Below are 13,561 nucleotides of genomic sequence, written 5' to 3'. Positions count from 1 at the left end.
AAAAAGAACGCATACGTTATTATACGTTTTTCAGAACGGCTCCCCCCACCATTTTCCTCTCTGGATACGTTATTCCGTCGATTCCAGTCTGGCAACACTGCTTTCCACCCGCGACACCTACTCTAGAAATTTTGTTCGTCCTTAATTCGACGGCAATACCACGGACCATCGATCACTTTTGCGCAGCAGATCTCACTGATCTCATCATCTTCGTACATCTGACATAGTGCATCAGTTGCATCGCGTAGAGCACGCTTACAATGGACTATTTCAAGCCCTGCAAATTTCAAGACGTTGCAAACCCTGTTTGTTAACTCGATATCCACAAAAGCGTACCTCTGATCAGCAAAACATTTTCTTCTCCTGGATAATGATTAGCCAGGAACCATAAATGTCATTAACACTTTCCTCAATCATTATGAATAACAGGCTCGACTATTTTTTATTTCTAAGGGCACTTGATGATAAACTAAACTCAATTCCATGGTTTAAAATGTTGTGAGTCGAACGTAACTCATCCAAGATATCTTAGAAATAAGAAAACGGATATGCGTCGATCTTAGAGACTTCGTTGAGTTGCCCTGTTGCCCGTCTGGATCGCCCTTTTTCCATCCTAAACTCTACAGTCTCCTACACTCATGCTTATACTCTCCTGTAGTATTTCCTCGCCGAGTGGAATCCAAGAGGATCAGCCATGCTAGTGCTAGTAACGGCACCTCCTCCCCCTGAAATATAATTAAGGGGTCAGAATTTATGTACCTAAGACGGATTCTAACTGTTTTCTCGACTCGGATGATCTTTAACGGTTCTTTATCTTTCAAATTAATTTCGTATATTCTATCTAAACGGCACATTTCCGTTGGTAGTAATTGTCAGATCTTGAAAGCGACCCGTATTATCCTTGAATAATTGGGTTCCTTTATCAGTTATGGGAGGAATCAGGGGCTTTAATTTTTCCTCTCCTATTCGTTTCCCTTCGCAAGACATTTGTCCTGCATCCATAACAGTATTTACGCTTTTCCTCGGGACACTTAAAATAGGGCTGGCATAATTTTTTGCATTTTCGAAATTTGTAATTAGTTTACCTTTCTTCTTTGGTGGTAGCGGTCGTGTTATTTTCTGCGGGTTCTTTATTCGCGGAGTTTGAAGAATCTTCTCTAGAACTCGGATTTGAATTCTCTTGACTTTTTATATTTATCTGTTTCAGTTATTTCGATATGTTAATAACCATTTCAGTCAAATGTTTCAAATTCGTGTTCTCTTTATTCTCACTTTCATTTCTGAAACTGGCCTCTAAAGATTTAATTTTATTCCGCAAATTTTCCATTCTGGACGTGCTTTCGGATTCGTTTGTAACTATCGCGGCTATCGGCGCCTCCCCTTTTCTTTGGAGGTTGGCTTTAATCGGCTTTTAGCTCGTTCTATACGCCTACTCAGGAAGAAAAGAATCCTCAGGAGGTGGAAATAAATGATTCTCATCAACCCTTGCGGCTGACCGCTCGTTATTTTGAGCAAGGGCTGCTAACTCAATGTATGACCTAAAATATCTGCTTCTAGTCGCACATTTGATTTGGCGGCGTATGTTGCTATAGGCCGGAAGAGCACGGAAGAGCACGGAAGAAGATACGACAGCAGGGTGTGGCAATGCCGTGCCGCACAGTGGGATGAAGTCAAAAAACGAGGTTCAAAATAACTTATAGCTGGCAATTCTTAACAGATTTTGAATTTTTTTTAGAAAAATTCAGAAATAAATTTTAAAGAGATTTATGTGGCCTGATTTTTGAATTTTTTGTTTTATTTAAACTTTTATGATAATGCAAAGAGTGAAGAAAAAGTCGATTTTTGAATTTTTTTTATCTTTGTGAAAAAATTGTCTATGATCAGCATTCTCATGCTTTATGCACGGGGCTAGTTGAAAGCAACAAAAATTATGACATTGTTATGTTGATTGTTATAAACACATTAACTTAACAAATAGTCTACATTATGGATTATCGTTTGCAAAGTAAATTTTTGCTTTAAAATTGATTTCTTTCGTCGAAAAAATAATACATTAAATTTCTTTAAATCATTCCAAATCCGAAAAAAGGAATGCCCTAATTTTTTTTATTTATTTTTTTTTTATTTTAACAGGTGCCGGTTTTGACTTTGAAGTTTCCCATGTAAAATGCATGAGTAAAAATATGTTTCTTTAGTTTTTAGGATAATTTTTTAGGGTTTGAAAAAATTTGATAGGAAAGTATGAAGGCCTGTAGAGAATTATACAATGAAGAATTTCATGTATCAGACATATGGGTTTGACACCCCTAATACACACCCACGGGTACCTGAAAACTACCCTTAAAACCAAAAATGTCAATTCTTCCTGATATGGATCTTTTTAACACTGTATTAGTCTAGTGGGATATTTATTTAAAAATTTCATTAATTTTCTATTGTTTAAACCAATGGAATTTGTTTAAAGAATTTTTTTACTTGGTTTTTTTCTTTAAAAATTATTGCTATTGGTCTAGTGAAATATTCCTTAACACTACTTCATTAATTTTCAATTTTTTAAACAAAGGAAATTTCTTTAAAAAATGTTGTTTTTTTTCTTAAAAAATTCGTTGAACTGGTAGTTTATTTTCATTGAGTGACATAGATTTATTTTCAAATATTTTAGTGTTTCCAGTATTTTAGTGTGCTGAGTGTGTAGAAATTCAATTTTTACTTCTTTTATTTGTTTTACGGCTTACATCCTTTAAAAAATTCAAGATGTAAGGTTTCTTACGTTGTTAGTTACTGGATAGGTATTGATAGCTTCACTATATTAGGGGCAACGCCCTACCTTTGGTTTCTTCCTTTTCTGGAACTGGAACATTAAAACCTTCATCCATGCGTAAATTTGAAGTCTCTTAAGCCAGGCTCAGCTTGCCAACATCACCGTTGCCACTATCGGCCACCCAGTCACTATCCAAAGGTCCACTTCTCACATACCGACCCGAATTACGACCCAAATCACCGAGGGTGTATATTTTTGTCTGCTCAATTAATCAAAAATGAATCAACAAAAGGCCCGGTACCAGTCAAACTAGACTGGCGGTCATTACTACGACTACTGGCGCGCCAGGCGGCGTCTAGCTTACTATCACAGAGGATGTTAAGCAGGCAATATACTGAGCCATGCTAGCCTGACTTGGAGCTTAGAGGCAGCATCTGCCGGACCGACTCCGGGAGCGAGGGAAAATAAGAGGGGATGAAACAGGAAGCAACACAAGTCAAGCCAGTTCATGTTGATCATCCACGGTAATCATATGTGTGAGTTTTATGTAAGTTTGGAGACCACGTTCTAACCGCTACCAGATTCGACATCAGAGTTGGCGTCATCGAATTGAGGATCAGTTTTTTGATCTTAGATTGAAACAAAGGCAGGCATTAGCAACAATGGGAATCCATTAGCAACAATGGGTATCCATTTTACTTCCGAGTGAGTTATTATCTCTTTTTTTGTGGAGTTTTTCATTCGAGACTTTTCTTTTTTCTTTCGGATTTTGTTGGTTGGATTTAGAGTGATTTGAGTGCGCTTCGAAATGAGCATAACTTGTTCGCGTCTTGAGGATTAGTTAGATTTAAGCTCGTTTTGCCGTCTTTGTGTTTTTTTCATTCATAATTCTTAAACTGACTTACTACTGTAAATCAGAGTTGAAGTTTGGCGCGTTTTCCTTTTGGAACGATGCCTAACCGTTAACGTTGCCATTCAGGCGGATAATGGTCAACATGATTACTTTTTGAAATGCACACATCGACATCCACTCATGATTCTTATATCTCTCATTTTTAATAAACCTGTTTTATTATATTAATTCTTAAACTCATGTACTGGTTTTTCTGAGCGTTTCTTGACCCCACCAACAATCCCCTATACACCTTTGTTAGGGCAATTATTCAAGTCGTAAATTTTAATTAATTTTAACTTGATTGTGGTTGGTGCTGATATTAATTTTACAATTATATGAAGGTAACCAAACATTTTATCTCTTTCTTTTATTTTATCACTTTGATTTTGTGGGATCATGTTTAGCTTCGCGTCCCTAGAAGCTGAGAATGGTGTTACACAACTAATAATAATTTATTGTTTATACAATGAAAAAATATTTTTTTAAATTTATAGAATTAACGATAACAAGATGCCAGTTCGACGAATTAAAAAAAACTTTTAAAACAAATGGAATTTGTTTACATAGTTAAAAATGAATTAGTCAATGTTATTAAATATTCCACTAGAATAATAGTAATAATTTTAAGGAAAAAAAATGTTGAAAACAAATTATTTGAACAAATTCTATTTGTTTGAATAATAAAGAATTAATGAACCAATGTTAATCAATATTCCACTAGACGAATAGTGATAATTTTTAGGGGAAAAACGAATTTCCGAGAATTACGGAATTTTTTTCGGATTTGGAATAAAATGGGGGAATGCTTGCCCTCTTGCATGCAAAACAAATTGTCATGCATTTTTGGACTCCCCTAATGTATACGAATTTAAAAATTTTGGATTTAATCAAAAGTAATATTACTTGTAATTCATTCTCAGTATTGAAATTGTCAGCAATTTCGAATCGGAGAAAGGAACCAATTACCGAAGGTGCACGAATTGCCTAGGATCGACATATATTTTTTATGGTTAACAGTGAATTATAATTAAAATTCAATTAATATTATAATAATGTGGGTACTCTAAATATCTGCAATAGAGTCTCTCATGAAATTGACGGAATTTTGCCATTTGCTTAATATTTTTAGGTTGACTGGATCAGAAATTTTAAGGCCAAAATTTTGTTTCTTTTTTTATTCATTCCTCATATTTAAATGCTACTGTAGTGATTAGGATTATTCAAACTTTTTTTTAAACAATTATATTATTTGAAAAAATTGCATTTAGTATTTTTCTAAATAAATCATCGGTTAATTGGGGACAATTTTTGGTGATTCTCTATATTTCTATGAGCCACCTCGAGAAATGGTGATACCGATTTTCTCGTTTATGTTTCATTTGCCGATCTGTATAAATATAATGTTAGGCAGGTTATTTTAATGAAGGTTAAAAACTTAATGTTCAACTTTGACCTGGAAAAAAATGCTAAGATATGACAATTGGTAATATAGTACTTTTCGACATCCTGAAAACCATAGTAAATTTGCTAACACCTTCTGCTTAAGCTTCGCCCCCATGTTGAAAAGTTTCGCCCGAAATCCGTGTTTTTGCAAATATCTTCTGTTTGGTATATCCTAGAAGAATAAAATGTGAACAGAAATTTTTTGGATGAAACTTGCGACAAGATGAAGTTATTGTCGATTAATTATTAATTCTTAGTATAATGCTGCAACAATTTACCATGGATTTTGGTATGATAATAAACATAGGTTTTCTTCTGAAAATACAACTTCGACAGATTTGACCAAACTGAAAATCCATGTATAGGTTCCTATATAGGATAGTATATAGGAATCTATATAGGATACTAATAGGAACCTATATATTTCAGCTATAGGTGCAACCTATAGGAAATGCCATTAGCATCCTGTATAGGATCATACACTCCTTGCAAAAATTAAAGTAGCAAAACAAATTCCAAATTTTTCCGTAAATTTTGACGGATAGCCTACTCATCCAGCTTGACGAGGGTCTGGAAACTTCAAAACAAGAATTATGAAGTACCAACCGTAAGGACCTTTGACGATTTCAAATGAAAAACATTCTCGAGGTCTTATTGATTTTCTTAGGATCAAGCATCGCACGTTACTGATGTGACGTTACATTGCATGTTACTGATTAATTTTGGAAAAAATTCCGAAGAAACCAAATTTTTTTCTAATTGAAAAAAAGTTGACTAAAGTTTTCTTTCGACAATGTTGATTTTTTACTGTTAAACCACCGGCACTTGCGTTATCCCTGGTTCGTCAATTCGAACGTATTTAATGACTCCAAACTCATTCGACAAAGGGGGTGTGTGTGTGTATCTGGTTCTTTAAGAACAATGGGACTCCGTGGTTTGCCAGTTCCACAGTATTTAATGACTCCAAACTCATTCTCTAAAGAATGTTTAGTATCTAGTGTTGCCGCCTCTACTCACAATCACCGCTTGCAACCTTGCACCCATATTCGAAATGCAATTCCGGATCATCGACTGCGGAATACTTCGCCAAGTTGCAATTAAGGCGCGTTCTAATGCGGCCAAATTGTTTAAATTTGGGTAATTTTTACGTAATCGACGGCTAAGGACATCCCAGATATGTTCAATAGAATTTACAACAGTACAAACGGTCTTAAGATCTGGTCGATGTAGCGCTGAGCATTAAGGTTTTCGCGGACAATGACCAAAGAAATTCGCGATGACCGTGAAACTGTTAGGGGTACATTGAGCTGTGAAAATTCCTTTAAACATTTACCTTTCCATCAATATTTGCAAAGATGCTGTTCATTTACAAAACAAGGGTAAAAGTTACTTTTTTCACTTTTCACAAACCAATACCGTGGGTAGAAAAGATTTTTTTCTCACAAAGTCGCGAATGAATGTTGTAGACAATTTTTTCCAGATTTCGAAACTGCCCTTTAATTCTCTGTCCATACATTGGTTGCTGAGATATCACTGGTTGAAACTAAAGGATCTTTTTTCATTCGAAATCAGATAGCTCCGCGAAAAAATCGACTTGAAGGAAAAATTAAAACACGAATTTCGAGATGGATGAACAGGCTATCTGAGCCATGCAATGGTTTAGGTAAAAAAAAATGCAAGCCCGTGGATCGTATAATAAAATGTAAAAAACTTCGAAAAATTTTTCTGCGCTATTTGTTAGGTCTACGTCAAAACCGTTGCCCCTCAAAATTGTTGAGCAAAAGCTCTGAAATCTAGAACCCTGCAGATTCAAGATGCTTTTTTAACAAACTCGACACGACCATTTTCCACATAAATGGCAAACTTTTGGCACACTTTTCAGGTAAGAGCAGGTTTGTCCCAAGACATTTTTTTCGCCTGCCGCGCTTTGTTCCTCAACGCTATGTTTTTCCTGAGATGGGTTGGTTTTCCTCGACAGGGTTTCATTGTTAAACGGAATACTCAATGTGAATAAAAAGTTATAAATGAATTTTGTTCAAGTTCTCATATTAGCGATTTATAAGTCTGCAATTCGAAATCTGTGACTATTTTGCAATAATACATCTAAACTTGTGTCTGTGTGCGCGTGTGTGTGTGTGCGTGTGTGAAGAAAATGTACTTCTTTAATTTAAATTTTCCCGCGTTTCACGCTGCTAAAGTAGAAATCATCTTGGACTGTGTGAGAGAGGGGGGGGGGGGAGAAATGAAGGTTAGGGATGATGACCATCTGTGAAGTCAATGGAATTATATAACTAATATAGTTTAATCAATTAAAATTGTAAAAGGGGAATGGATAATTAACTTTAAGGTGACATTATATATGGACTTGTTTACCGTTTGGGCTTAAAACCTCGCCAGCAATTTTTCGAAGAATATTAAGTAATATATTAAGAAAATATAATTTAACTGACTTTGCGGTTAATTATATAGATGATATAATGGTGTTTTCCAAAACATTTTCTGAACACATAATGCATTTTTCAAAGTTGATGGAAGCAATAACTATGGAAGGATTTGGACTAAAATTCAGAAAGTGTAGTTTCGCTTTAGACTCTGTTAAATATTTGTACCATATAATAGAGAATAAATCGGTCAGTCTATTGAAAGATAATTTAGTTTCAATAAGAAAATTGCCGGTTCCAAAAACTCAAAAAAACATTAGGAAATTTCTTGGAAAAATTAACTTTTATCATGAATACATACCAAAAAGTGCAATAATACTAGACCCACTGCATAACTTACTTAGGAAAAACCAAGATTTTATTTGGTCTCGAGAATGTCAAGAATCATTTGAAAAGATAAAAAATCATATTTGTACACAACCAATTAAAAAAATATTTGATCCAGATTTAGCAATCAACATTTATACTGATGTATCTTTAAAAGGTGTTGGAGCAATTTTGAAACAGATACAACCTAGCGGTGAAGAAAAACCAGTAGCTTATTTTTCAAAAAAATTTAATGAAGTACAAAAATAAAAAAAAAGGTATATGCTTAGAGTGTTTAGCTATTAAAGAAACTTAAAAATATTGGCAGAACTGGCTTATAAACAAATCATTGACCGTGTATTCGAATCATAAACCACTGGAACATCTGGACATAAGGTCTAGAACAGATGAGGAGTTAGTAGATCTAATATATTATCTATCGCAGTATGACTTTAAAGTTAAATACTCTCCAGGCAAAAAGCGATCAAATCAAGCGGTACGAAAGAAGAACAATTGAAAATTGTGAATTTTGTCAAATTAGAAGATATTCACACAGATCAAACGAAAAATAAAGATTTACAAACTGAAATACAAAAGAAGAGGCTAATAAAAAAGCACGAAATACACTTTAAAAAAGTACGGAAAAGAGAGAGAAGAAATTATTTTAGCGGAAGAATACAGTATTAAACTCTTGAAATCTATACACAAAGAACTAGGTCATATTGGTATTAGACAGATGTACAAGAATATTAGCCTACTATGTAGCAAAAAATCTAAAAAAAACATTTAAAAAGTATGTAAAAGCTGTGAAATTTATATAAAAAAAAAAACAAATCAAGGGGACAAGGTAAATTCGGCTTGATATCTTACCTGGGACCAGCAACAAAGCCCTCCGAAATAATTTATATAGACACAATTGGAGGTTTTGGCGGTTCTAGATCAACAAAAAAATATTTACATTTACTGGTAGACTACTTCACAAAGTATGTTTTTATTTTAACTTCAAAAACTCAAAGCGCCAGTGACTTTATAAAACTAGCCAATAATACAGAAGAAATAAAAAATATTGTTATGATGCTCACAAATCAATACCCAAGAATAAATTCCAAAGAATTCAAAAACTATTTAAATGAAAAATCAATCACAATAATCTTTACAGCAGTAAACGCACCATTTTCCAACCGTCTAAGTCACGGGTTTTGCACCAAGATATTTACTCGATAGTACGAATGTTACAATTTTACCAGATGAACTGAAATTAGAACAACCAGAAAATGACTGGCTCAAAGATAGGAAACTGGCACTTGAAAATACAATAAAACCCCATAATTAAAACAAAAATGTATTCGATAAAAATCGAAAAAAAACTGCGAATTTAACGTAGGAGATGTAGTATTTGTAGAAAATGGAAACAAGCTAAACAGACAAAAATTAGATGAACTAAGGATTGGACCACATGAAATTATAAAAAAAATATGAAACTCAATATATAGTGTCCCTGTGACCCATCTCGACTCTTCCGAGACCCTCCAGTTACTGTTGACAACCCGTCCAAACCAAAGGAGGTCGAAGTATTTTGGAGAGAAGTCTACGAAGTGCAGAATAGACTATACAAAGACACAGAGAACATAAATAGCTTCAAGGAGCTGTGTGATGATCTATTATACCGAAGCAAGAATGTCCACCCATCAAAACCGAGGAGTCGAAAAAAAGTATTAAGAGGTATCAAGAACTATTCCGCTCCGGGACTAGATGGTATCAAGACATTCTGGTGAAAGAAATTTCCTTCAACCCATCAGCATTTGGCCCGTATTTTCACCTCATATTTAAAGTCGAAAGAGCCAATTCCAAAGTGGTTGGTGGAAGGGTGAACAGTACTTCTGGCGAAAATGGGCAACTTACCTGACCCGAAGAATTAGGGCCAATCACTTGTCTGAACACACTGTATAAGATATTCATAGCTATCCTAAATGATAGGATTGTTCGGGCAATTGAACCTGTGTGTCAAGAAATGTATGAACAACGTGGTTCAAAGAAAGGCGTATCAGCATGTCGAGAAAACCTGGATGGAGATGGCCTGGATCGATTACTGGAAAGCTCTCAAATCAACCTTCCATAGACTTATCGTATGTCTTTTGGAAAGCTTAAAGGATCATTCGCAAATCGTGAGGCGCATAGAGAGATTGATGCCACTTTGTAAAACCAGATTTACTATCTCATCTGAAAAAAATCGTGTGACAACTAACAAGGTCATCTTTCAGAGAGGTGTCTTTCAGGTTGACACTATGAGCCTACTTCTCTTTTGCCTCACATTATTCCCACTATCTCTAGCACTGCGCCATTCCGATGGGTACTTGTGCGGCAAACCTGCAGATCGAAAGTACAAGGCCACTCATGTATTTTACATGGACGATCTTAAGATCTATGCTATAAACAAACAGCAACTACGTCTAGCTCTAGGGATTGTCGAACGATATACTAAGGAAATTGGAATGGAATTTGGGTTCGACAAATGCGCCAATGTTTATTTAAAGCGATGAAAACTTAATGGCAACCCTGAAGATCCTGAGCTCATTGATAGAAGTGCCATACGACACCTTTTGGCTGGAGACACTTATACAAACTAGGCGTGCCACAGAGCCGCATTCAGGATGTGATAGCTATAAAGAATACTCTCCGAAGCAGACACAAACGTGTCATCCGGCGGATTTGGTCTTCCCAACTGTCGGCAATGAACACAGCATCTGCAACGAACATGCTTGCCGTCCCAGTAGTACTCTATTCATTTGGAGTGGTTCCGTGGTCGAAGATCGTGCTCAGATCCCTTGATATCGGGACACGAAAGGTTATGCACATGAACAAAAGCATGCATCTTTAGTCTTCTGTTCCACGAATCTACATCTCACGCTGACAAGTTGGTCGCGGAACATAGAATCTTGAATGTCTTCAAAACAGAATCATTCTGGGTACAGCACATAGAGTCGTAAATGGAGGAGACCCTCTTGTTAAAATGGCCAGGAAGCACGAAGAAGTGGGCAAAGGAGCGTTTCTGTACAAAGCAGCAGAGGAGGTTGCTAAAAGACTTGGACTTAACTTCAGTATTAGGGGTGAGCAAATTGCATCAAATCTTATCTATCTCGAGTACTCACTCCTGACAGCCCGGATTAAGAAAGCAGGGGAGAAAAACTTCCGTGAACAGCTCCTCGATAAGAGGATGCACGGCGTCTTCCACAGAAATGTGGAGGATCAGTCAATGTCGTGTGGGCTAACTTTTGCTTTCCCCAAATCACCGGGGTTGAAGTCTGGCACGGAGGCTATTATTTTAGCATCTCAAGACAGTGTCATTTCCACCTTAACACACCATCGCCACATTTTGAGACAAGGACATTTCTTGCGGCATTAACCTTAATATCGCTCCTGTCAATGCTCCTAAAGAAATAGAGTCAATTGTTGAGAATGAGAAGTGCCGCATAAACTGGAACTTTATATCTTCGACAATTGTTTCTGTTGCACACTCGAGGCCTGACATAGTTCTTCTTGACTTCGAGAAGCGAACCATGTTCGTTATCGAATTTTCGGCACCAGCTGACATAAACATCTTAGCCAAGGAGAATGACCTTGTAACGCAGTTGCGACGATTGTACCCGGAATATTCTGTTAAGCTAATCGACCTTATCGTCGGCGTTTTTGGAGGTGCCAAGCCTTCACTGGTTAAAAGCCTGAAAGGCGCCCCTGCGTGTCAACAATATGCTAAAACACTTGCGGGGAAAATGCAGAAGGTGGCCGGCCTTGGGTTGCTCCTGTCCTCAGGGTGCACGAGACTTTTGCCGGATCGTCGTATTGATTCTGTCACAGACTGTAACCACCTATCTCATGGTCGTGAGACGTGGTTAATGCTAAAATTTTAACGCGATTTTACGATTTTAACGCAGTTTTCTGATTAGCACTTGCTCCTGGCGAAATTCTGCGGTTTCTTTCATGACAAAATTTTAATTATATGTATAAATCATCACGATATAATTACTCTTTACTTTTAATTTATTAATTTCACCAATCATGCTCTACTTCCATGTTGCCATTAATTTATTGTGGATTTTTTTTATTATAATAAATATAGGTTTTATTCTAAAAATACAGTGCTGACAGATTTGATAACAAAAACATGAAGTTAAGTAACCAAAAAAATGCAAATAAACATATGCCAAAGAAAGACGCCTCAAGGTTACTTCATCTAAGAGTTGGAGTAATTTATATTTCCAACTTTTGTGCTTCTGTTGTGCAATCCTTAACTGGTGGTTCTTCTTATTTGCTTGAATCCTCTTTTTCCTCAGTTTGGGACAGTTTTCGAATAGTAGATTCGATTTGTTCCTCTCCCCCTCTTCCTTTCCTTCGTCCTCGGAGTCACTCAAGATCCATCCATCCATAAATTAATTCATCAATCCATCAATCTATCCATTCATTAATCCATCCATCCATAATCATGTGATATTAGCAAATGTACGCAGTCTTTATGTATACAACACACGAAAAGTAATATATTAACCATTTTTATTTTCAGCATTTTCCTAGGTAACTCCGTTTTTAAAACCCTGATGAATTTACTTTCAAGTCAAATAAGTTTCAAAGTTGAAGGAGTTTTCAATTATAAGCAAGATGATAGCAAACTTTGAGGTTGCCTATTTTGTCAACAATTGGTTCCTTAACCCTACCTATTCGTTGTAAATGAGAAGGAAACCCTCAGTTCCTTAGTAGTGAAGGATTAATTTCATGCTTTTTGTATTAAAAATAATAAATATATTTCTTGCAGTGAGTTTGATATTCGAAGACACGTTTGCTGTGAAGTATGTGATTACTCGGTCAGCGGTGGATATGATCCTATACTAAATCAGGTAATGTACTATTTTACAAATTATTTTAAGGTAAAATGTGGAGTTGCAGTTGTCACCAGAGTCCTAGAAATCGCCAGCTAAAAGGTTAAAGTGATAAATGCGAGTATAAAACCAGAACAATCTAAATGTATGAACAAATACTTTGAACGAATTTAGTAAAATAAGTATATTTCACAAACCTTTCGATTTACACAAAATAGTGGTAAAATTTTGACTCTTTAACCTAATATAGACGGTCTGACCTCTTCTCAAACAGAGGTGTGCATTTCCATTTTATCAATTTATAGAGGGCCTTTTTATTAACAGCCCTCTGTGAACCTTTTCATTCGAAAATAAACGCGTGGGGGGAATATATGATATGACCCGATATAAAGTGTAATGAAACTGAACATCTTGGAGAAGAAATTGTGCGTCGAAAGAATTAAAAACTGTTTTCCGTGCAACCGCATTGCCTGTTTCACTCTTTTTTTTTAAATGGTGTCGTTTTGCAAATTCAGATCAAATAAGTTTTGAATAGTTAATCTGTAGGTAATTTGATAAAAGTATGTTGAGACGTGTTTTTTCATGAAGATTTGCGGCAGTGAATCGCCACCATTGTGAAATCAAATAGTAAGATATTTACACTTCTAAATGATAAGATAATAGATTTTTTCACCTTTGCCCAGACCTGCAGCAAAACCCTCTTGTTAGACTGCTTCTTAAGTTTTGTTATTAAATATCCATCTAGATACGAGGGTAGTTCAATAAGTCCTTAGAATGAAGTATAAAAACAATTTTTTTTGGGTAAATTTTTTTTTTATTTTTCAACATAATCTCCTTGGAGCTC

General features: G+C 35.7%; 1 protein-coding gene across 5 annotated transcripts in view; it reads left to right on the top strand.

Moving 5' to 3' along the window:
- Nucleotides 1-13,561, top strand: part of LOC117176152 (mitochondrial inner membrane protease ATP23 homolog) — a 260,005-nt gene that overhangs the window by 74,791 nt on the left and 171,653 nt on the right. For all 5 annotated transcript variants that reach the window (XM_033366262.1, XM_033366271.1, XM_033366247.1 and 2 more), the window contains exon 4: nt 12,654-12,735. In XM_033366262.1, the coding sequence (XP_033222153.1) occupies nt 12,654-12,735 (82 nt within the window). The remainder of the gene's footprint in view (nt 1-12,653; nt 12,736-13,561) is intronic.

This window comes from Belonocnema kinseyi, chromosome 1 (genome assembly GCF_010883055.1).
Source record: "Belonocnema kinseyi isolate 2016_QV_RU_SX_M_011 chromosome 1, B_treatae_v1, whole genome shotgun sequence".
In the NCBI taxonomy this organism is placed as follows: domain Eukaryota; kingdom Metazoa; phylum Arthropoda; class Insecta; order Hymenoptera; family Cynipidae; genus Belonocnema; species Belonocnema kinseyi.
This window is presented reverse-complemented; position numbering and strand designations above follow the sequence as displayed.